Source organism: Passer domesticus, chromosome 7, assembly GCF_036417665.1.
Source record: "Passer domesticus isolate bPasDom1 chromosome 7, bPasDom1.hap1, whole genome shotgun sequence".
Taxonomy (NCBI): domain Eukaryota; kingdom Metazoa; phylum Chordata; class Aves; order Passeriformes; family Passeridae; genus Passer; species Passer domesticus.
In genome coordinates, this window is record NC_087480.1 from 17,484,021 (window position 1) to 17,505,775 (window position 21,755).

General features: G+C 44.9%; 1 protein-coding gene across 2 annotated transcripts; it reads left to right on the forward strand.

Moving 5' to 3' along the window:
- The first annotated feature begins 3,583 nt into the window (after positions 1 to 3,583).
- Positions 3,584 to 20,666, forward strand: RLIM (ring finger protein, LIM domain interacting). Of its 2 annotated transcripts, XM_064427209.1 has the most exons (4): positions 3,584 to 3,742; positions 12,791 to 12,979; positions 13,794 to 13,877; positions 14,699 to 20,666. In XM_064427209.1, exons 2-4 carry the CDS (start codon positions 12,811 to 12,813, stop codon positions 16,231 to 16,233), a joined length of 1,788 nt encoding a protein of 595 aa, XP_064283279.1. In that variant the 5' UTR covers positions 3,584 to 3,742; positions 12,791 to 12,810; the 3' UTR covers positions 16,234 to 20,666. The 2 variants fall into 2 exon arrangements, with proteins under 2 accessions (XP_064283279.1, XP_064283280.1); XM_064427210.1 differs by lacking the exons at positions 3,584 to 3,742; positions 13,794 to 13,877 and adding an exon at positions 8,091 to 8,113.
- Positions 20,667 to 21,755: the final 1,089 nt, after the last annotated feature.

The following is a 21,755-nucleotide window of genomic DNA, read 5'->3' on the forward strand; positions in this document are numbered from 1 at the left end:
ACTATTTTAGATGAGCTTTCTTGCCTCAGGGTTTTAATAAAATCAACGAACTTCTGTGCTTAAAACCTGGCAGAGTTGGGCTTTTCAGAATAGAAACAAAGTTCTTTCATCAGGAGACAAGTTTTCTTGAATTAATACCTGCAAAGGTAAGTTTTCCAGAGAGAAAGGACAAAATCGTCATTTAACTGCACACAGATATTCTTGGATGGCCTGGGACAATTTTGTCAAGCAGAAGGAAAAATAAAACCTCGCTTTTTCCCCCTTGGCTTTGGTTAGTTCTGGCCTGAACCGTGCTCAGGTGCAGGGACACAGCACTCTGGTGACATGAGCAAGCAGCTCCATGTTGGGGTTGTATGAATTGCCACACTCTGCTTTCTACTTCATCTTCTGTAGCTTGAATTTTTTAGGTGCAACTGGATTTACAGCCCCTAACTAGGTGAGTAAACAGCAGAGAAATCCTTTGGGATTAAGTGAATTCAGAAGCAGAAGTTCACACATCCTGCATTTGTCACAGACTGTGTGTAACTTTCTGCCAGAAGCTACAGAAAGACAAAGTCAATCTAAAAAGTAAACAGCAGCCCAGATTTAAGCCCAGGTAGCTGGAGAAAATCAGAATTGCTGCATTTACACCGCCCAGCTGGCTTCAGCTCCTGGCTCTGCCTCTGCTTGCAGTACACAAAGATCTCAGTTTGGTGGGTCTGGTATTTTTAATTTTTTTTGCTCAAGTTTAGAAGCTCCCAAGAGATTCAGATTTCCTCACCTCGCTGCATTTGGATTATTACTTAGCTATATTGAGAATAAGTTATTTTAATATCTTTTTAGGAAAAAAAATAACCCAACAATTTTTTCATCTATCACTGCATACCTAATAAGCAGTTTTTAAAACCCTGGGGAATTTAAAGCAAATTTATTTACCCTCATAGAAGGAAACGACATTAAACTTACCAAGGAAAAGTGTTGCAATTCTCTTTTGCTATACACACAGTAGCAAATTGAAAACACTTAAGCAGGAATTACACCATGCTTTTCCTGTAGATTTTGGATTTTTCCCTATACTGCAAAGTTCTCTATGCAAATATATTTTCCCCTGCAACCTTTTGAAATATGCTGCTACACTGCTCCTAATTTTGTCAAAGCTGTTAAGGAGATGTGTGTGCACAGGTCATTAATTGTTATTAATGTCAAGTGGATACTGAAATCCATTAAGTGGTTTTGAAAAATCAGAGCTTATTCTGTACCTGATCGACTCTGTGAAGGCATTTGCAAATAAATCCACCAAATCACACCGAGGGAGAGACTGTTCCTCAGCTGTGTGCCCTGGACCTCAGCTCCAAGTTTTCACTGCTGAGGAAGGTGTGAATGAGCAGGATGCAGCTGCTGCCTCTGCTCCTCACGGGTGTTCATCTCCCTGCAGACTGGCAAATGCCTGCCTCAGGAGCTGGAGCTCACCCACAGGCGTGAAGAGGAATGTTTTATTCCTCTGTTGCTTTGCCGTTTGATCATTTTCAAGACTTTTGGTGAGGTTAATCAAGTAAATGTATTCTGTTGAGGGGGAAAGAGACAAACAAAACGATGTGTCAGATGTCAGGAGGCTGCTCCAGGAGCACAAACCATCCTCTTATCCCTCCATGCAAACAGAACATGCTCCACCTCCCTTTTGCTCAATAATCCCTAATATTTTACTGCTCAGGTTACTGATGTCTAAACAGAGCCACTTTTATCCTGCTCTGACCTCCCCTGGCATGCAGAAAAGGCAGATTCACTTTCCTGCAGGAGCAGCCCGTGGCAGTGGTGCTCAGGGATGTCCTGCTGCTGTGCTGGCTGCCAGCACTCACACCACGGCTGCCTTACCCATGGTGGGCTCCAGGCTTCCCACGGGAAGCTGGGTCAGTTCTGTGCCCATCACCTGCTCCACAATCATCCACCTTTGGCAAGGGAATGGATTTTTTGCCAGTTTCAAAGGTGCCTGTTGAATAGAAAGGAGTGCCCACACGCTCAGCCACAGGGTCTCTGTTTGGGGGTACAGTTTCTCCAGGGGTTGGAGCACTGCCTACATAAAACATCCATTTGTCATGGGTCAGCAGCAAGACAACTTTTCCCACTGACAAACATTTTGGTGCATTAAGACCACAAAATTGCTTTGACATTAAATTAATTTTTTTTTTTAATTTTACTCACATTTAACAGTCAAAGCAGAGCTGTTAGGTCATGGTTTGACCCTGCACTAAATCTAACTGTAATTTCAGCAGTGAAGCAGAGGACTGGTCTGATGTAAACTCACTCTCCCAACCCCAATTTACTTTTAAAATCGTGAATATTCTGCAAGCAAGTTTTATGCTGCATTAGGCATCACCTCTCCATCACTCCAGCTATGTGGTGCAGCAATACTCAATTGCTTTGTATACTGGTTATTTCAACAAAAATATGCAAAAATATTAGGAACCTACACCTGCTCCAGATGAAAGTGGGACTCCTTCCTGCTCTCCATTCCTAAGGATTTTGGCATCTTCCTTTCCTGGAAACTGATGAGAAATATGCCCTGTACCTGTCCCTTCCTTCTTGCCCAGACACTGTGGCTGCCTTTGAGTTCTCAAGTCTGGGGGAAATTTAAAGTGTGAAGATATAAAAACACTTAATTTACATTAGAGGTTTGGCTTGTATTGTTGAGTAGAAACTCAGCAGCTTCCACAACCTTTAAATGCAACACCCCCCTCAACTTGACAGTGCTATTTTTATAAAGAACCACCAAAAGGAGAAACAAAGGTGTCTCGTGGGCTTCCTGAATGGTGTAAATCCTCAGCAATATGATTTTCCTCTATGTATTGGATATTATGAAGATGACTTCCTTCACAAGATGTGATTTTTTGGGCATTAAAATGGGATCTTTCAAACCTCATCTGCCCTTGATAATGTCAGCAGTGAGGGGGAAAACTGCAGAAGTGCTTAACCCTACATTACATGGGAAGTCTGGCACTCAATTAAGACTCACATCGAAAAACCGCAAAATCTCTGTTTTCATAGGGCTGTATGTAGCACATAACACCAGGTGAGGGGAAACCCTGCCATAGTTAGAGGGGAAGGAACATCCAAGGCTCAAGGTAAAGGAATGCCCATGTATAGAGGGGAAGGAATGACCATGGTTAGAAAGGAGAGCAGGGTGAATACCCGCACCGCCAGACGCCAGTATTGCCAATATTTGCTTTTTTAGCACTGCTGGCCACCATCGATCTTGCACGGAGTCCCCTCTGCCCAGCGCGCACACCTGAGGCGACACGAAACGGCCCCACACTGAGGGGACCGCGGGGACACGGACCCTCCTGCGGCACCGCACCACGGGAGGGCACCGCTGACCCCCCGTCCCCTCCACGTTCCCTGGGAGCTGTGAGCTGAGGAGCAGCCACAGCAGCCTCAGCAGCCACAGCATCCCCGCCCTGCCCCACCCTCAGCCTTTGCCCGCACCAAAATGGCGGCGGCCCCCGAGGGGCGCGCTGGGCGGGGCTGCCCTCCCGGGCCGCGCCTGCGCGGGGCCGCGCGCGCCCCCACTTCCGGCTGCCGGCGGCCGCTTCCGGCCCCCCGTTCCTTGGTAACAATGGAGCAGAAAATGGCCGCCTGAGCGGGCAGGAGGCGGCGCGGCGGCGGAGCGGCACGGGCGGAGCGCGGACAGCCGGCACCCAGCCCCGAGCGGCGCGGGCAGCGGCGCACCCACAGCCGGGGGGGCGGCGGCGGGCGGCGGCGGCGGGCGGTGAGCACCGGGGCGGGGGCGGGCTCTCAAAATGGCCCGGGGAAGGGAGAGGCCCGGGCCCGGGGGAGGCGGCGGCGGCCCCCGCCCCGAGCGGGAGGCGGCAGCGGGGGCCCTCAGTCCCCGCTCGGGGCCGGCGGGGCGGCTCGGCGGGGCGCGGGGGGCTCCATCCGCGGCGCCGTGAGGCCGCGGGGCGCGGTGATGGCGGGCGGTGTGTGCCCGGGGTGTGCCCGAGGGGCCGCGCTCCGGCCCCGGGCCCTCTCCTGCCGGGCGCTGGGGCTGCCCGCGGGCAGGGCCCGGCGCGGCCGGCTGGGCTGCAGCGGGAATTGGAAGCGGCTCTGGAGGGGGAGGGGGCGGCCGTGGCTGCTGCCCTGGGCCTCGCCCGCAGCTCGGTGCCTGCTGCGGGAGCCGCCGCTCCTCACGGCCCTGCTTTGCCGGGAGGTGAGGCAGGATCCGTGTTGTGGAAGACAGGCGAGAAGAGCTCTTCCTCTCCCGCTCTGGATCAGCCTGTGACCCGTTCGGACCCGTGGTGTTCGCTGTTCCTGTGCTGAGTTTCTCCCCAGCTGAGCACGTCATCTTTGCTCTGTCACCTCAGCTCCCTGTGCAAGCTTTTCCCTGCCCCTTTTAGTGGTGTTTGTTGGCATTTAAGGTTTCTGTTTCTCTGTTTTAAAACCCTTGTCAAGTCCAGCTGCATGTATGTGTTTATCTTGAGTGGTCTGCTTTAATTGGGGAGCAATATCAGGCTGTGTATAGGAGTGTGTATGTATGTAATGCAGTGATTATTAAGGTTTGTTTGTAAAATGTATTATATGTCTTGATTTTAGTGGGCAGTAGAAATCTGACAAAAGGTTTCACAGCAAAAAAACCTGAATTTTAAAAATAGTAGTAGTATTTTGCTGTTTCTCAGGAAGGTGGAGCCTTGGTACAGAGCAGCTCCTAATCAAGAATACAAACTTGACAATACCCAATAGTACCATCACACATCACTTTTGTTTTCCTGTCCATGTTGGCAGTATTGGGTGATTTCAACTTGGAAATACTTGTCAAATGTTCAGAAGAACTTCTGACACTAATTTGTCCCTGAGTTTTAATTGCAGTGACTTGTCAAGTCTTTATAAAACAAATAAACAGTTGGCTGCTTCTTGGACAGTTAATTATCCTAATTGAGGGTCAGATATTTAGTTTTGTTGTGGTGGTCACCTAGCACTTAAAGTGACTCTGTTCCCTCTACAGGTTTGCCATTTTGGAATTAAAATAATGATAGCTTGGAGTTATGTTCTGGGAAGGGGGAACACACCACAGATTATAAAATTAAGGGTTTCTTGTTGTGTTAGACCACTAAGGCCCAACAACTGCAGCGTTCCCTTCAGCAGCAGCTCTGGCTGGGTAAATGTTTGTCACTGAAATAACCACACACCAGTATTTTTCAAGCTGTAGTGGTTGCTATCTGTATCATATTTATTTTCCATATTACTGGATGAATTCCTGGACAAGAGTGTTGCAAGTGTCTGCTCTCCAGTATGTCTAGTTGGTTTTTTTTAGAGGAATGGGTGATCCTTAGATGGAAATGTTTTCAAAACACCTCTACATCAATACACCTGCCTTGCTTGTTCCTTTATTCCTCTTCCCCGTGGAATGTATCAAAATAATCCCTTGATCTTAGCAGAGTCATTCCAGTTGCAGTGGAGGTGTTGTACATTTTTTTAACAATCACAGCATAATGTTCTGACTCTATACACTTGAGTCTAAAGATTGTATTTAAGTCCAGCCTAATGTAGCTTAGCACATTACTGGAGTGTCCTAAATTCCTTTTTTTGTAGAGAACTTCATTTTCCATGTGTTAAAACACTTGAATCCAGACATGCTCATTGGGTGTTTTGTGGTTTAATCTCAGTCTTAGTGAAAATTTATCAGCTGCTGAGCTTGCAAAAATTATTTGTGAAGGGATAAAACCAAATGTGAACATTTCCATCTTCAGGATGCTTTTATGAGAGTCTTGTGCTTCTCAAAACCAAAACTTCTGAAGAGTTGTAGCAGTGTCATATCTCAGTCAGGAGCTTTGTGTGCTGAGTAGGGATAGCCAGGAGCATCCCAGGGACTGGTTTTGCCTTTGCCCAGGTTCTGGCTGCAGGTAAGATCATAAACACGAGGCTGTGTCTCCTTCAGACTGCTCAGGTTTGTATTAACGAGTGCTTGGTAGGAGCTTTTGGCTGCTCTGCAGTGTTGAGGCTCAGCTTTTGACTCAGGAGGTCTGCAGGGTTGGATGGTCTCGTAAAACCACCTGATGATTATGGAACACAGGAAAAGCCAGCACATATTTTATCTGAGTTCAGTATTTAAAACCATCTTATGCTCGGAGCACTCTGGGTTTTGATGTGCAAGGTGTATGTGCACAGATGTATGTAACACATCTGTTAAGATGCTGCAGCTTCCCTGCCTTGGGATGGCATCACAAATGGAATTCTCATGGTACAGATGCCTATTTAAATTCAGATAAATTTGCCTTCTCTGTATTTCCCACTTCTGTGTTTGTTGGGCAGCGGATCTCAACAAGAACAGGAACACACGGGTTGGAATTGCTCTGTGGCTTGTGGTTGCAGTGATTGTTGCTCTTTCACTGTCAGCAGTGCCTGCGTTAGCAGCACTTGTGTGGGGACAGGAAGATTCAGCAGGTCAGAATTTAAAGATGCTTTTTCTTTTCTAGTTGAAAGTCAGTGAGTGTTGATTGGCTTGGTGTTTTTGCTAACCACAGCTTGTGTTTCTTCAGGAATCAAAACTACTTGTTGGATGTCAGTCCTGTTCCTGTGCTGTCTCTCAGGGTCAGCACTGGTTACCTGTGAGCAGCTTTACTTCTTTTGAGTGCAGAGTGGGCCTTCTGCTCCTGACCCAGCAGGAAGCTCATTTCTGGGCAAAAGAGCATCATTTCATGAGCCTGCAGTGCTGGAAACTTGCTGCACCTCGTATACACCAAGCTTTCTCTTGTGTGCTATCTGAATTTGATGGCAAAGGCAGTGTTATCTTAATTTTATTTTCCACTTGTATGTGAAAAGTGTTGTTTTAGTAAGTGTAGATGATAAAAGGCAAAGCCCAGGATTTTGGCAGTTGTTTCTGCATTTTATTTTCAGAGCTCCATCTTGGTTCCACATGCTCTCAGTGTTCTGGAATTGCTAAGCTCTGCCCTGATTTCCTCACTTCTTTCTGACTTATCAGGAGTTGTTAGTGTTTCTCTTCTTTATCTCGGCAGTTGGTTCAGCTGAAGTGTTTTTGCTCTCTGGTCTGTTGGGTTTTTTTATTCTGTGGAACTTTCTGCCACTGTTCTGCAAAAGTATTCATTTGCTTTCTGTTGTTTGAAATGTATGTTCAGAATGACATCTTGTTTGAGGGCCTTTGCTTTGAAACACTCTGGGGTGGTGAAAAAGCTGAATCGATGTTTAACACTCCTTGTTAAAATGGTATTTAAATTTTACAGCACTTTTCACAAAACACTTCCATAGGATACAAAACTTTCTTCCAGATTTGCAAGAGTGGTCCATGTTTCAGGATAACTTTTGAGTTAAAGAGGACAGGGGGTTCTTGATTTTAAAACTTATGGTAGGTTTATTAAAAAGCTAATAACCTAAATGTGCTGTTCATGACAGTGGAAATAAAAAGCCACAATAGCAGGGAAGCAAATTCCAAAATTCATGATGCCACTTGGAAAACTAGAAAAGTTTGTTCCTTTTTACTGTTTATAAGATGGAGATGAGTGTATTGGACCTGTGGTATCAAAGCCTTCGGTGTGATCACAAAAGGAAGCTTGTGCACCTGCACAAAAAGAGAAAGCCAAACAAACTTGACATAATGAAGCTCCATGTATAATGCAAATAGATGACTTTCATTTCACTGTCTTAGGGTGTCTTTTTCCTTTAATGATGGGATTCACTGACAGTTTTTGCTTCTGCTTTTGAGCTTGCAGACTTGAGTGATGAAATATTTAAGATGAAAATTTAGTTTCTGTTATGCCTGACTTCCAGCTAGTTTTGAGTATGGAGAAATTGGATACCGACTGGCATAGAAACTGTTTTTCAACTTTGAATTCTTCTAGGAAAATGAGGTGGAGTGGGTTGCATGAGTGCTGTGTGTGAAGTGGGTTCAGTTTGTGCTTGAAGGAGCTGGGCTAAGAGGACTGCCTGTTCTAGCTGCTGTTCCTGTGTCATTTGAGACATGGAATTGGAGCGAGGCTGGCTGGGGCCGTGCTGCCATGGCACGTCAGAGCTGCTGAAGTCACAGTTCGTGGAAAGCGCTTGGACACGCAGCTGTGCTGTGCTTCTCTTTGAGGCATGTTCACTGCAGCCTGGGCAGGGAAAATCGCCTCTAACGACCCAAAGCAAACAAGTCAGTGCTTCTGGCTTCCATCCTGAGTCACTCCTTCAGTCCAAGGGTTTGATCAGTTCTGTAGACTGCGAGTAGGCAAGGTGCTCTACCGGTTGGAGTAGCTAATTAAGATGAGGGTATGAATCATAAATGAGAAGTTGGCCTTCTGCTTAGGACATCTCTGGAACACCCACGCTGCCATCCTCTTTTTTTCTGTTTATCCAGAGGTATTAACTGTGGTGCTGGGACGTGAGGTAACTCAGGAAACATTCCTGCCACACAGGGCACGAGGGATTCTCAGGTGAAGTTGAAATACCGGTAACACCGACATGGGGGAGTTCTAGAGGAACTTCTTGCACACCTGACTCATGGGCAGCTGAGTTGTTTCTTCAGTTTAATTAAATTCCATGCCTTGTGCTGTAAAAATTTGAGGCTTGCCCCATAAATCTATGAAAATTTTAATTTTAAAGGTGTCACTTTTTCATTTAACCCTGCCAATTAGTGATTTCAGGGTTTGTCGGATTTTCTAAATTCTGCCTAGTTGGTTTAATGAGAGCTCTAATGTTTTATGGGATTTCTTTTAAATATAAAAAACCCAGGAATGCAGGCAAAGGTAGTGTCTTGGTGTTCAATTCAGGCAACTGATGTCAGGAGATATTACACATTATTGAAGGAGGAAGAACTAGAGATTTATTACTGTGCATTATGGTCCATTAGTGCTTTTTCTGGGGAGAATCCTGTAGGCCACAAGTGCTATGCAATATGGAGATAGGCTGTGTTACTGTTGAAGGTAAGTGGATGACACACATGTTATCCCTGCTTCCTGTCCCCCTAGATTTGAGGCAGTAGCACATTCCTGACTGGATTTAGTCTACAACCAACCTGGCATGAAAGAAAACAAAATAATTCTTATGCTGTAAGAATGATAACTTTGTATTATTGAGGGAATATCCAGTACTATTAAATTGTCCCTGTCAAAAAAACCTATAGTATTACTTCCTCTTGAATTAAAGGAATGTAACAAACAATAGCTTTTGTGGGCTTATTGCAGTCTGGAGCAGCAGTGGGGAGACAGGCAGTCATTTGTGCTTGGAAATCTCTGAGGTTGTTGAAGCGTAACTGCAGGGAAGATACTTTTCTGATTTGTGGCAGGATGGGAACACCAATTAAGAATTCACTGTAGTTACTCTTGTCTGGATATTCAGCTGTTGAAGAATATTTTTTTTAAGGAGAAAGTTGTTTATCCTATCTCTGATTCTCTTGCTTTGTGCAGTCCTTAGGTGGTCACCCCCCCACTTCCCCGTGAAGAGATTTTCGTACCTGGGTGTCTCAGCTGAAGTTGGCAGTAACCAGCAGGTCTGAACTTCCTGCTCGTAGCTGTGACCTTCCCCACCCTGTGTCAACTCAGTGCTGACAAGGAAGGACACTGAAGGAGGAAATTCTGACTCTTTTAGCTTGGATAAGAACAAAGTCTTACACTGGAAGAAAGAAAAGCAGAGTTGAACTGTACTTGCTTATTAGATAGCCAAATGTTGGTTGTTTTGTTGTAAGCTAATAGTGCACCTGTTGCTTTTCCCTCATCAGGCTTCCCTGTATTACTGGCTTCCTCCAGCTTAATTGTCTGCAGGGTGTGAGCTGAGAGCAGCATCCTGAGGGGCAGATTTTCAGGTTCTTTGTGCCTCTCTGTGCAGGGCCATGGTAACTCCCACCGTGGAAATTCTGCTGTCCAGGCAGATGGGCTCTGTGGAGTCTGCTGAGGCAGGAGCAGTTTAAACATTCCAGTAGGTTCAGTCTGGCCATGGAGAGCTCTGCAGTGGGCTGGGAGGTGAGGCTTACATTGGACAATGAGCTGAGTGCACAGGGAGGAGATGGAAACCAGCAGAACTTGGGTTAGGAATCCTGGTTTTCATTTGCTGGTTTTAATATCAGAGCTCTGGTTTGAGGAGTATCATCCCATTTGCTGTCAGCAGTCACGGAGGGAGAATGTGTTGTTGCTGCTGTGTTTCTGTGCCATCTGTATTTCCATCGGTGTAAACTTCCCAGAGAGATGCACAGCATTTCTGGGATCCTGAAATCGGGATATGGGGGGCTGGTGTAACCTGTTAGTAGTTTGCAATAGGGAAACACAGCAGTTTGTCACTAGCAGAAGAGTCCTTATGTAGATTAAATTCTTCATTCATCCCACCTCTGAGGCTTTTTTCTCAACAGTAATCTCTATTCAGCCTTGACCAATAGCTGATTTTATTGTTTAAGAGGGAAGATAAGAGATGATGGAGGAGAAAAGAGGAGTAAATCTAGAAATAAGTAGTACTGGCTTATTCCAAGCATTTCCTAAAGAATCACCCATTGAACTGTTGGTAGAGAAGAGATTTTTAAATTCGTCCCCCCCATTTGACTTGTTTTGACTCTCCCTTTTTCCCTGACCAGGAATGGTGCCCCTTCATTTTCTGAAAGGGAATAGGCAAATATCTTTGAATCACGTAGGCATTAGATAGCCAAGGTGCCTGCAAGCATTTTCAGTTAAAAGGAAAGTAGTAAATAAGTAGTAAACAAATGTTATGTTTTGTATGTGTAGTGCTTCTTTCTATTTTAAGAGCTGTTGAAGAATTGGTCTAATGCTTATAAAGGTGTTAATATTGCCATCTTTTTGAAGACATTCCACGTGTTTGCAAGTTTGATGTGTATTCCCAAAGAAATTATGCATTTCAGGGTTTTATTTTGGATGCAAATCTCTCATTCTGCTTGACACTTTAATTCAGATATTACCAGAACCAGTAAGAGCTGCTTTTAAAAAGTATCTTCTCCAGCATGTCTTTAAATAATGCCACTTGGAGTAATAATTCTGCTGCAGAAAGCTTGTAAAAAAAGTTGATTGAAGCTGTGTTCTCACTAGAAATACGTGCCTAGCAAGTGAAGGGCACAGGGATTTCCTAAGTGAGGTCAGAGCTGAACACACCTGGAGAACTATTGCTCAACTGTCCTGTGAATGGGGTCGTTTATCGGTGTTTAACAGCACGTCCACACACAGCACTCACATGTCACATGCCAGTCTGCAGTCTTTAGATTGCTCCAGGGATTTAGAAATGCAGAGAAAGCTGATGGGCTCCCATCTGACTCAGGAGTGACTCTGGTGATTGCTGCTGCTTCCCGATTCCTGAAAAAAAGGGTGTAATTGCTTTGGTAAAGTGGCAGAACTTCACAGAACCAAACAGCACCGGTAGCCCCAGTGGTAATAAGTTAGTATCACTTACTTAAAATCAAGTTCTGCTGCATCAGAACTGAAGACAAAGAGGGTCAGAACAGCAGTTTCCTAATTTTCAAGTCTGCCATAATGGGGTGTCCTATCCTGTGGAATTTTTCTGGTGCTGCACACCGAGGTCATTGGTGCAGTTTAATTTTCACCATAGCAGCTGAAATCAAGTGCCCGTGGAGATCATGCAGTGCTGCTCTTCTGGAGAAGCACTAATGTAAACTGTGGGCAGTCTTGACTTGACAGCTGTGCTGACAAACCAAAAAAAGATGCTTTTTGCACTAGACAGATGTCTAAGTGTTGGAAATTTTCCAGTGAGAAGCAGAAAAGCTTTATTCTTCCAGTATTTCCATGTCACTTGAAGTATGGTTTAAATGAAAGGAATGTTTTCTGATGGGGAATGTTATTGCAGAGCTTTTTAGCATGCAGAGGATTAGCTTCTTAATCACCTCTGAGTAACTAGATTCTACCAGTTGTACAGGAAAATTCTTGGTGCTGTGCATAGTGAGGCAGAGTGATCAAGGAAACTGGTTATTTTATCTTCATTTGATGTATTTGCATGGCACAGCCAGTGCCAGAATGTCTCCTGCATTTGCATGTGTTCCTTATAATATTTATCAGATACAGACACGGCATTCATCGATTATTTTCCTTGAAAGAGAGACGTTGTCAAGTATTTCATCCAAATGAAAAACAATATGAGAAGGTTATATTTAAAAATATGCAGCCTAGAAGACAGCTCTTTAAAGCAGTGGTGTACCTCGTATATGCTGGAGTTTTGTCTTGGAAATTTGCTCATCAACATCAGTAGTTCAGTAAAAGCTGAAACTTGAAAGCAGATTCCTGTCTTGATGTAATATAAAGCTGATTTTACAAACTCTTTTTGTTTTTTGAGGGAATGAGAACCTGTTCCTTTTTTTGTGCACAGCGTTGACAGCATCTTCTTCATTTGAGTTCTTCATAACCACTTCATTCTGTTAAAATTCACTAGTATGGTGAAGAGGGTGTTTCTGTAGCAGGCAGGAAAAGGCAGGGAACACATAATCCTGTGCTCAGAGAGCACAACCAAGGATGGCTTATGCCTTGTACTACTACTTATTCTGTAAGGCTGCTTAGAGAAGCAGTTGTGATATTGGGAATATTTTATGCAAAAAGCAGATAATCATGGTCCCTTACTATGTGAATTCAAAGATGGGCTATAAGGCTTATGGCAGATGATATTCTGTGATCAACTTGCTGCTTTGATGAGTATTTGGGCATCAGTTTTGTTTGTACTTCTTGAGGAGGTTCATGCTTTGTTTGTGATCCCTGTGGTGATGAGCCTGATCCTAACTAAAGCTTCATTAGCAAACTGCTTTAACCTGTACTTCACTGTCCATTGCAAACACGCATCAACTCCATGCTGTATTTCACTGCTCTCATGAGGGGTCTGTTCTCTCCTTTTCTAGGTACTCTTCCACTCATCAAGATGGAAAGCTCAGATTCTAGTGACAAAGGAAGTATTGATCAATCAGAAGCCCAACGGCAGAGCCAGCTGGATCGGTTAGATCGAGAAGAAGCTTTCTATCAGTTTGTGAACAACCTGAGTGAAGAGGACTACAGGCTTATGAGAGATAACAATTTGCTAGGAACACCAGGTAGGCAATGCTTGCCCATGTCCATCCTGCTAGAGTTGCTTGTAAGCAATTTGTGTCATTTTCTGTTCCCCTGAAGCCCTTTCACCCATCTGTGTGCTGCAGCCGTGTTCCGTGGTAGGAAGTAGCTTCTTGCTGATTTGTGCACATTTAAATTCAAGTGGTCCCTTGACTTGTGGAGACATAGGATGGTGTGGATTCATCAGATACAGAAGTCTGGTGTTTGCACAGGAACACCCAGATTTGACCCAGTTCCAGTTATGAGCCCTTAGATGGACAAAAAATCTCCTTTAAGCCTCTGTGTGCAGATTTTGTGCTGGTGAGGTTAGGAATTTGTAACCAGGGTAAGTAGTTTGTATGAGATTCTGCATGGGCATTTTGATGTCAGCTCTCAGTCAACTTGATGGATTTCCTCCTCATAGGTTGATACCTAATTCAAACCATGACTCAAGTAATTTAAACCTTCTCTTCCTTCTTGTGGAAGTGTTAACCTCAAATATTTCACGCTGGACACCCTAATGGGTGTAGGATGACAAAAATTGCTGCTCAGTTGTCGAGGTTACAGAACCAAAGAGCACATCTCTCTTGAACAGGATGGAGCTGTTGGGTATTTCAGCTTCAGGAAAACTAACTTGGGACAACAGTGCTAAAGTGTTTGAACTTCCCCTTAGCAACGTGCTTGGCAGTGCCATTGTGGCAGGATTGAATTAGACAGAACACAAGCAGTGGCTTGTACCTTCTTTAGAAGCTTTTGATAATGCTTGCCATACATATATGATTTGGAAATATTTTTGGAAAATTTTGCTTATTTTCTAAGGTGAAATTACTGAAGAAGAGTTGCTGAGAAGGCTACACCAAGTTAAAGAAGGTCCGCCACAGCAAAACAGTGATGAGAATAGAGGTATATACAGTATTTGTGAAAACTCTTAACTTTAGCACCCCATACGGACCTTAACTTGAGTGCAGGAGTGGAACAAGTTAAGCCTAGGCAGGTGCAAGGTGAGCTTTGTTTCAAAACTCAGTGAACCTTATGTCTGATATCTTCTGCAGAGGTCAGTTTGGGACAGATTTCATTCATAACACATCTCTTACTTCTATCAAAATAAGGTTTTGCTTAGGTTTATTTCTTTTTTATTTCATTTTTTTTAAGATTCTGTCTGCTCCCTTCTGGGATGCTTTTTGATGATCCCTCTTTTTTAATTCTTCCCTTCCAAAGATGCTGCATTGCTTTTGTTGTCACCCTTCTGTAGAGATTGGTGGGGGATGCTCAGAGGTGACCACTGGGGTTCATTCTTCAGTGAGACAGATTTGCTATAAAGCTCTGCAGATGAAGGTTGAAGACAAACTTAATTCTCTGTTTCACGGTCAATAGATCACTTAATTGTTTGGAAAGGAAAACACAGAATATTGATGTGTTATGACACCTGACATGTGACTTTCCATTTACTTATGATAGAAAATACATGTTCTTTTGATGACTTGTTTGCTCTGTGATGGCTGCAGCCTATCTGTGCATATTAGAGCAACGTCCACTCCTGCTCCCTTAGAAGAGCTCTGGTAGTTACAGAATTGTCACACTGCCTGTGAAACCACAGTTGCACTCTGTAGGATTCAGCACTTCTGAATTGTCACTTGTTAAGCTAAGCAATTATGTTCTTGGAAAAGATGGCTCCAAAATTAGCTCAGTACTCTAATTTTGGTAGTTCCCTGTCTATTTCACAGGTGCAGAGTCCGCAGAAGATGTTTCAAATGGAGATTCTATAATAGACTGGCTTAATTCAGTCCGACAGACTGGAAATACAACACGAAGTGGGCAGCGAGGAAACCAGTCCTGGAGAGCAGTGAGCCGGACTAACCCAAATAGCGGCGACTTCAGATTCAGTTTGGAAATAAATGTCAACCGTAATAATGGGAACACGAATCCAGAAACTGAGAATGAGCCATCTGTAGAGCCTTCCAATGGGGAGGATTTGGAAAACAGCCAAAGTGACTCTGAAATTCCAAGGTCTGAATCACCATCTGTAAGGCAGCCTGGATCAGAAAGGAGCAGTGCGGAGGAGCTGACAGCTGAGGAGGCTTCCCCTCCTAGAGGGCAGAGGAGAGCCAGGAGTAGGAGTCCAGAACAGCGGCGGACGCGGGCTAGGACTGATAGAAGTAGGTCACCTATTAATGCAGTGAGTGAGGCCCCTCGCAGGTCTCATCACAACACATCATCTCAAACACTCGACCACTCCTCAGCGAGCGAGGCTGAGGGCAGCTCTAGAACCAGGCAGCACGTGACGTTAAGGCAGCACACAGTGGGGACTGAGTTGCCAAGCGAAAACGCAGTTCTGTTTTCCCCCCCTGAAACGAGGCCTGCTCCTCAAGCAGCAGGTTCTTCAGAAACCACCAGCACCAGTGAGTCCACGGCTCCTGGGCAGAGGCCTCCCACCATAGTGCTTGACCTGCAGGTGAGAAGAGTTCGCCCGGGCGAGTACCGGCAGAGGGACAGCATAGCCAACAGGACCCGCTCGCGGTCCCAGACCCCCAACAACACGGTCACCTACGAGAGCGAGCGCGGAGGCTTCCGGCGCACCTTCTCCCGCTCCGAGCGCGCAGGGGTGAGAACTTACGTCAGCACCATCAGGATCCCCATCCGCAGGATCCTGAACACGGGCCTGAGCGAGACCACGTCGGTCGCCATCCAGACCATGCTGAGGCAGATCATGACAGGCTTCGGGGAGCTCAGCTACTTCATGTACAGCGACAGCGATGCAGATTCCAGCGGGTCAGCTCCCAGTCACAACGTGGAGACTTCCGAGCCGCAGAGCGGAGGCGGGGCCGCCTCGGGCAATGAGAATGCAGATGTTAGCTCAGGGGAGGTGTACGAGGGTGGGCACGAGGCTAGCTCAACATCTGGTGCCAGGCGGGAAGGCCGGAATATGAGGGGATCGGTCACTTTTGAAGAAAGTGGTTCTCTACCATTCCTTAGCCTTGCACAATTTTTCCTACTCAACGAAGACGACGATGACCAACCAAGAGGACTCACCAAAGAACAAATTGACAACCTAGCCATGAGGAATTTTGGTGAGAGCGACGCTCTGAAAACCTGCAGCGTGTGCATCACAGAGTACACGGAGGGCAACAAGCTGCGCAAGCTGCCGTGCTCGCACGAGTACCACGTGCACTGCATCGACCGCTGGCTCTCGGAGAACTCCACCTGCCCCATCTGCCGCAGGGCCGTCCTTGCCTCTGGCAACAGGGAGAGCGTGGTCTAAAGCAGAGCTGGGCCAGTGGCCAGGCAGCTGGTGTGATAGTGATGGGCAAAGAAGTCACTTCCTTTATGGCCACTTTTTGAGTGGTACCTCAGTGTATAGTAATGACTCGGAGTGAATCTTCCCTCATGAAAGCATTTTCTCTGGATTCAAGCTTTGGGAATTGGAAAATTTCTTTAATTAGGTTTTTCGAGTTCTAGTCGGTTTGGGTGTTCAATTTCACTTGTCCAAAGACAACTCCCCGTCTCAAAATATTTTTTTCTTTGTGAAGATATTAAGTTCTTTCTCCTTCCCAGCCCTTGCCATCCCAGTCCAATAAACAATTTGTCCTCAAGATTGTGCTTCTGAGGAGTTATTTGAGAAGTTATCCCAGCTCAGTGTCCATGAGTCATAGAGGAATTTTTGCAAGAAATCCAACTCTCTGAAAAAATAATATTAATTTAATTGCACATTTGAACATACTTTTAATTTTCCTCCTGGGTTAATATTGGACATGTCTGTAAATAACACTAATGTTAGCCCTTTCCCCATCACTATGGCACGCTGTAGGATGAGCTGTTAGCGTAATTGGGATATTTATCTTGTTGTGGAAATATAAGAATTGCCTATGCTTGTTTAAATAAAGGAAAAAAAATCTGTTTTAAAATTGTAAAGCTTTTTTGTAGAAGCTCAGTACTTTTCCAATGCACTGTTGTACTAACGCATTAAGAATTAAAATTGTACCATGCTTAGAAATCAAGAACGCTTTTCATACAAACCCAACTACACAGAGAGCAAACTGAACACGAGAGAGCTGCTTTTGTGACTGTGTACCTGTCAGGAGCAGTGCATATCTGTACTATTCATGTGAACAGCTACTGTAACATAAAAACAGTTGGATTAGACATTTAATTGCATTTTAAAAATCAGAAATTAAATGTTATAGTTGCACTGTTTCGGCTCAGTAATGCCACCAAAAAAAAAAGATGATAAAAATTAGAAACCATTCTAATGGCTGGTTCTTTCTTGATATGGTTGCAAATATGGAATAATACAAACCTGTGTGTACTGGCTTGTTCACTGAGGTTTGTACCCAATTTTTCTATCAGCTTTTCCTCTCAATTTTTGAGGCAATGTTGTAACTTCAGCAAACGAGGATGGGTAGGTTGGTTTTTAGTTCTTCACAAGCTTCAACTGTACTGGTAACCTCTGGACGTGTTGAGTGCTCTGGTGTTGGTAGCCTGTGGTGCAAGTGCCTCAGGGAATAAATGGAAAGCACATCATTAGTATTGGGTTACATTTTAAAATGAGTGCACTTAAATGTGTAGGAGATTCTTGTGACTAACAGTAAAAACCCAACAAACTCTTTATATTCCTATTGGACAGAAGGAAAATTAATTACTTTCAAAATTATGTACATTACCTGTTGCAGTTCAGAATTGGAGAATGTACCTCAACTCCCATCAGAGTGTATGTGTGGGGAAACATCCTTAATTCTCACTGACCCCCTTGTTTGTTTTATTTTCTAAAGTTTTGGGTTTTTCCTGGCTTACATATGCAGCAGGAAAGTGGTTTTTATTTATTTCCTCTCCAGGGCAGTAGTTTGAAGGGATATGAGCTGCTCTTGCTGGCTGGATGGGAAATGTTGCTTGCTCCTCAGATGACAAAACCAAAGCTGGCCTATCTCTTTTTTCCTAATTAAAACACATTTTTGGTGTTTTATAATGGTGGGTGCATAAACTATAATCACTGCTCTAAGCCATTTTAACATCTCATCAGCTGGTTCAGGATTCCACAGCATCCCAGAATTTTGGGTTATTTTTCTCCACGTGCATTTTGTGCTGTTGTTTCAGTGGGAAGCCCTGACTGGCTGCTGAGCTCGCTTTCCTCCTGGTGGGACACGCCATCGTGGCAGAGGGAACACGAGGGTTCTTTGGGAGCAGAACAGGCAGCTCACGGGTTTGGCTTTTTCCTTGGACACACATCACTGTAAAATTGGAACTGGCTGTTGATTCTGGGTGCTGTCTTCTCTGTGCCAAAATTTCACAGCAAAATAACACTTCTGAATTTCACAGAGCAAATACTCGCTCTCAGTTGCGGTTTCCAGAATTACAGAGTGTAGAATTAGAAGGAAAAAAACCCTCTCTACGTGAGTACCATGTTGGATGTTGGAAATCAGAGATGTTCATCTCAGACTAGAGCTGGTGACCACCAGGAAGGGAGCCCATTTTCCCAAACCCACGCAAAGCATGGCTGTGGTACCTGTCCTTTTCCATGGAATTTTCACCTTGCTAGAACCGCCCCAGAACAACAGTTTTGTTATAGCTTATGGCATGTCTTAACATTTAATCTTTCTGTAACAAGAGCAACTAATAAAATCTTGGAGGTTTCCCAAATGGTACCAAGAACAAATAATTTAATCTCAGTTTCAGAGACGTTGATCGTTCTCCATGGTTCCTCTGCCTTTCGCAGCGCTGTGTGTGCTAAAGGGGCTGGGGGCTCATTGTCTGCAGCAAGAACTTCTTTATGTAGCTCAGTTAATTAGGGTAATTAAATTTCTATTTATCTAAATTTAGATTGGAGTTAGGAAAAGCCAATATTAACATTTCAGTTGCTTACAAAATGTGAAACACTTTCATAATTAAGACTAATTTACATTTCATGAATTATTTTGATAGTGAACATGTGTATTTAGCTCTTCGCTTAGTTTTGGGGTTTTTTTTTGTATTTCTGGAGAGACAGCATTTTCACTCGTGCCTGGAGGGGTGTGAAGGGTTAAAAGGGCGAGTTTTGGCACGTTCCTGGGGCTGATTTCTGGGAATGATGGCTTTGGAGAGGCAGAGTGCGCTGTGGCCTGGGTCACAGTGCCACCGTGTGGGATCTGCCTTCAGCACCAGCGGCATTCCTTGCAGGATCAGCAGCTTTTATTTTGATTCCGAAGGATTCTCCTTATCATTTCGAGTGGTTACCATGGGTTTTTTTCCCAAATGTCCAAACTCCTGCTGGGAATACCTGGTGCGTGAGCTTCATTCCTTTCTGACAGGACAGACCCCTGCCCACAGCAGTGACAGTGCTCACCGGGCCAAAGCCTTGTGACAAACACAGTTTTAATAATTACATTAGTTACGAGTTGCTGTTGGTTCACAGTTTAATTCACATTGTGAATAAACACAAACTTGGGGGTGCTCACTTTATTTATTTTTTTTTTTCGGGTGGGAGGGCTTTATCTGTGAAAAGTCTGAATTCCTAGTGCTGATTGGACTTCCCTTTCACGTGCATATTTTTTATTTCTTCAAACAAGTTGGGTTTTTTGCGGATAACTTGGATGCAGTTGAGTTGTTTTAAAACCGCTTTGATTGTGTAGGTACTTTGTGCATAGAAATAGGGAATTTTAAGGGCCTTTTGTAGGAAGCGTGCAGGCGCAGCAGCTGCCGGACACAACACCCACCCTGATTGTCCATTGTGTCCCCTGCAGACGAAGGGCTTTCCCACCAGAGCTGGCACAATGGCTCATAATGAGTGTCACCCCCGTTTCCTGTCACTCGGCTGGGTTATGCAAATGTGGACTCCAAGGGCCCCTTTCCCGGGTGGGCCCAGGGTGGATGAAGTTGCCCCACAACCCCGTGGTCTCGCCACAGCAGTGAGGGGATGGATGAGGCAGGGTGAGGAGAGCTGCAGGTGAGGCTGAGGGGGGTTCTGAGCCTCCACACCTCCATCCCTCATTGTGTGACCCCTCCTGTGGGATCCGTGTGTCCGTGGGGGCCGTGTCCTTCTCTAGGAAGGGGTCTGGGGAGCCCAGGAGCAGCCCAGCTGTCGGAAATGTCTGCCTGCTCCTCTGCCTTCTCCCAGGAGGAGGAGCTTTGGATGAAGCTTGGCTTGGAGCCACATGGAGGAATTTACAACAACTTCAGAAATATTTCCAGCCCTTATGTACAGTGGGCTTTTTGTTTGTCCTCGACTCGGGGGGGGAAGCAGGAGGCTGAAGAGACACAATTAATGGTAACGTACCCAAAGTACTAATAAGTGGTGGTGTGTTAAAAAAAGAGGTTTGCATCTGTTATACCAGGGCTTCCCAACCTCTCAGATCAACTGTATCTCTTTTGTCTTATGGGGAAACATAACATTGAATTTATTTGATTTATATCTGGTTTTATTCCCTTTAGCTACAATATTTGAGCCCCTTTCTGAATTTCACTCTGCTGGGAAGGCTGTTGGTTGGGAAGCCCTGAATTCCACTGTGAATGTAACACTTTTCTTTATTATTTTTTCCCTTTTTAATTTTTTTTAACAGTGCTTTACATTTGTTTATACTGGACTTGTTTAATACAAACTGGTACTCAGAGGTTGTTGGACACAGTTTGACCAGGTTTGCCAGCTAACACTTAGGAGGAGTTTGTTCCCTATGTAAGGTGTTATAATGCAAATCTAAATAGACTCAATAAAATGCATGAAGTGTTCCTTTTGTGCTGGATCATCACTCCTTGGGTTTATTCTTACGGTGGGAATGCATTGGAGTACACAGTGATGGATGTGGCAGGAATTTATTTCCTCCATACACCTTTCCCCTTGAGGCAGAAAGGAAGGAGCAGGAACAGTACAGGATTAACTCCTCAGAAGAATTTATTGCATTAGGACGTAAAAACAAATAAATAAATACCTCTGTGTCCCAGACTTTGTCAATCTGGCAGGGGATAGATAATGTAGGATACAAAAGCAGCAGCTCCAAGTTGTCTTCCAAGGAAAATCTGGGCCCCGAGCAGGGCTGGCAGGGCTGAGTCTCCCTGCAAATGCAGCCAGGATTCAGGGGGAGTCTCACATGTGGCTTAAAGCTCTGTCCTAAAATTAGCAGCTGAGGTACACGAATGGGAAGGAAGTTTTTTAGGGTGTGGGAAGCTGTATTTATTATCTGTGCTTCCCTCACCTCAATCCCATTCCTGGGTAGGAAGTGGGAGCCACTTGCCGAGAGCAGCGCAGTGGCATCAGTGCAAAAGGGGACAGGAAGGTGTTGTGTCCCTGAAAAAGGACATTTGGGGTGCCAGGGCAGGGCTGGTGCTCCTCAGCACTGCCAGTGGTGCTCTTCTCCAGCAAGGAGAAGTTGTGGGCTGCTCCAGGGATGCATGGAGTTCACTCTCCAGAGGGAGAGCTGTTGGATAAAAGGGTTTTTTCTCATTCCCACGTGCTTCTTGTTCTTTGAGTTCAGTTCAGTCTGAAACCGGGTGTTTAACACAGGTGTAGCTTTGATTTCAGTGACTATTCATGAAGTGACTCCCACACTTTGTGTGTCAGGAGCTCTTTGCCTGGTAGCTGTCTCCAACCCCTCATCCCTCTTTCAGTTTGGGTAACCCTGGATTTGATCCTCAAAAACCCTCGATCAACCCCCAAATTGCTTAAAGAGCCCAAGCCAGCCTTGGCGCTCGTGGGTGGCTGACTTCATCCCTCTGTTTATTTTCTTTAATATATTTGAGGTCTTTGTCCTGACCTGTAAAACTTTATATAACCTTGTTCCTCCCTCTCGGTGCTTAAACTCTGTAACCTTTTACGTTGTC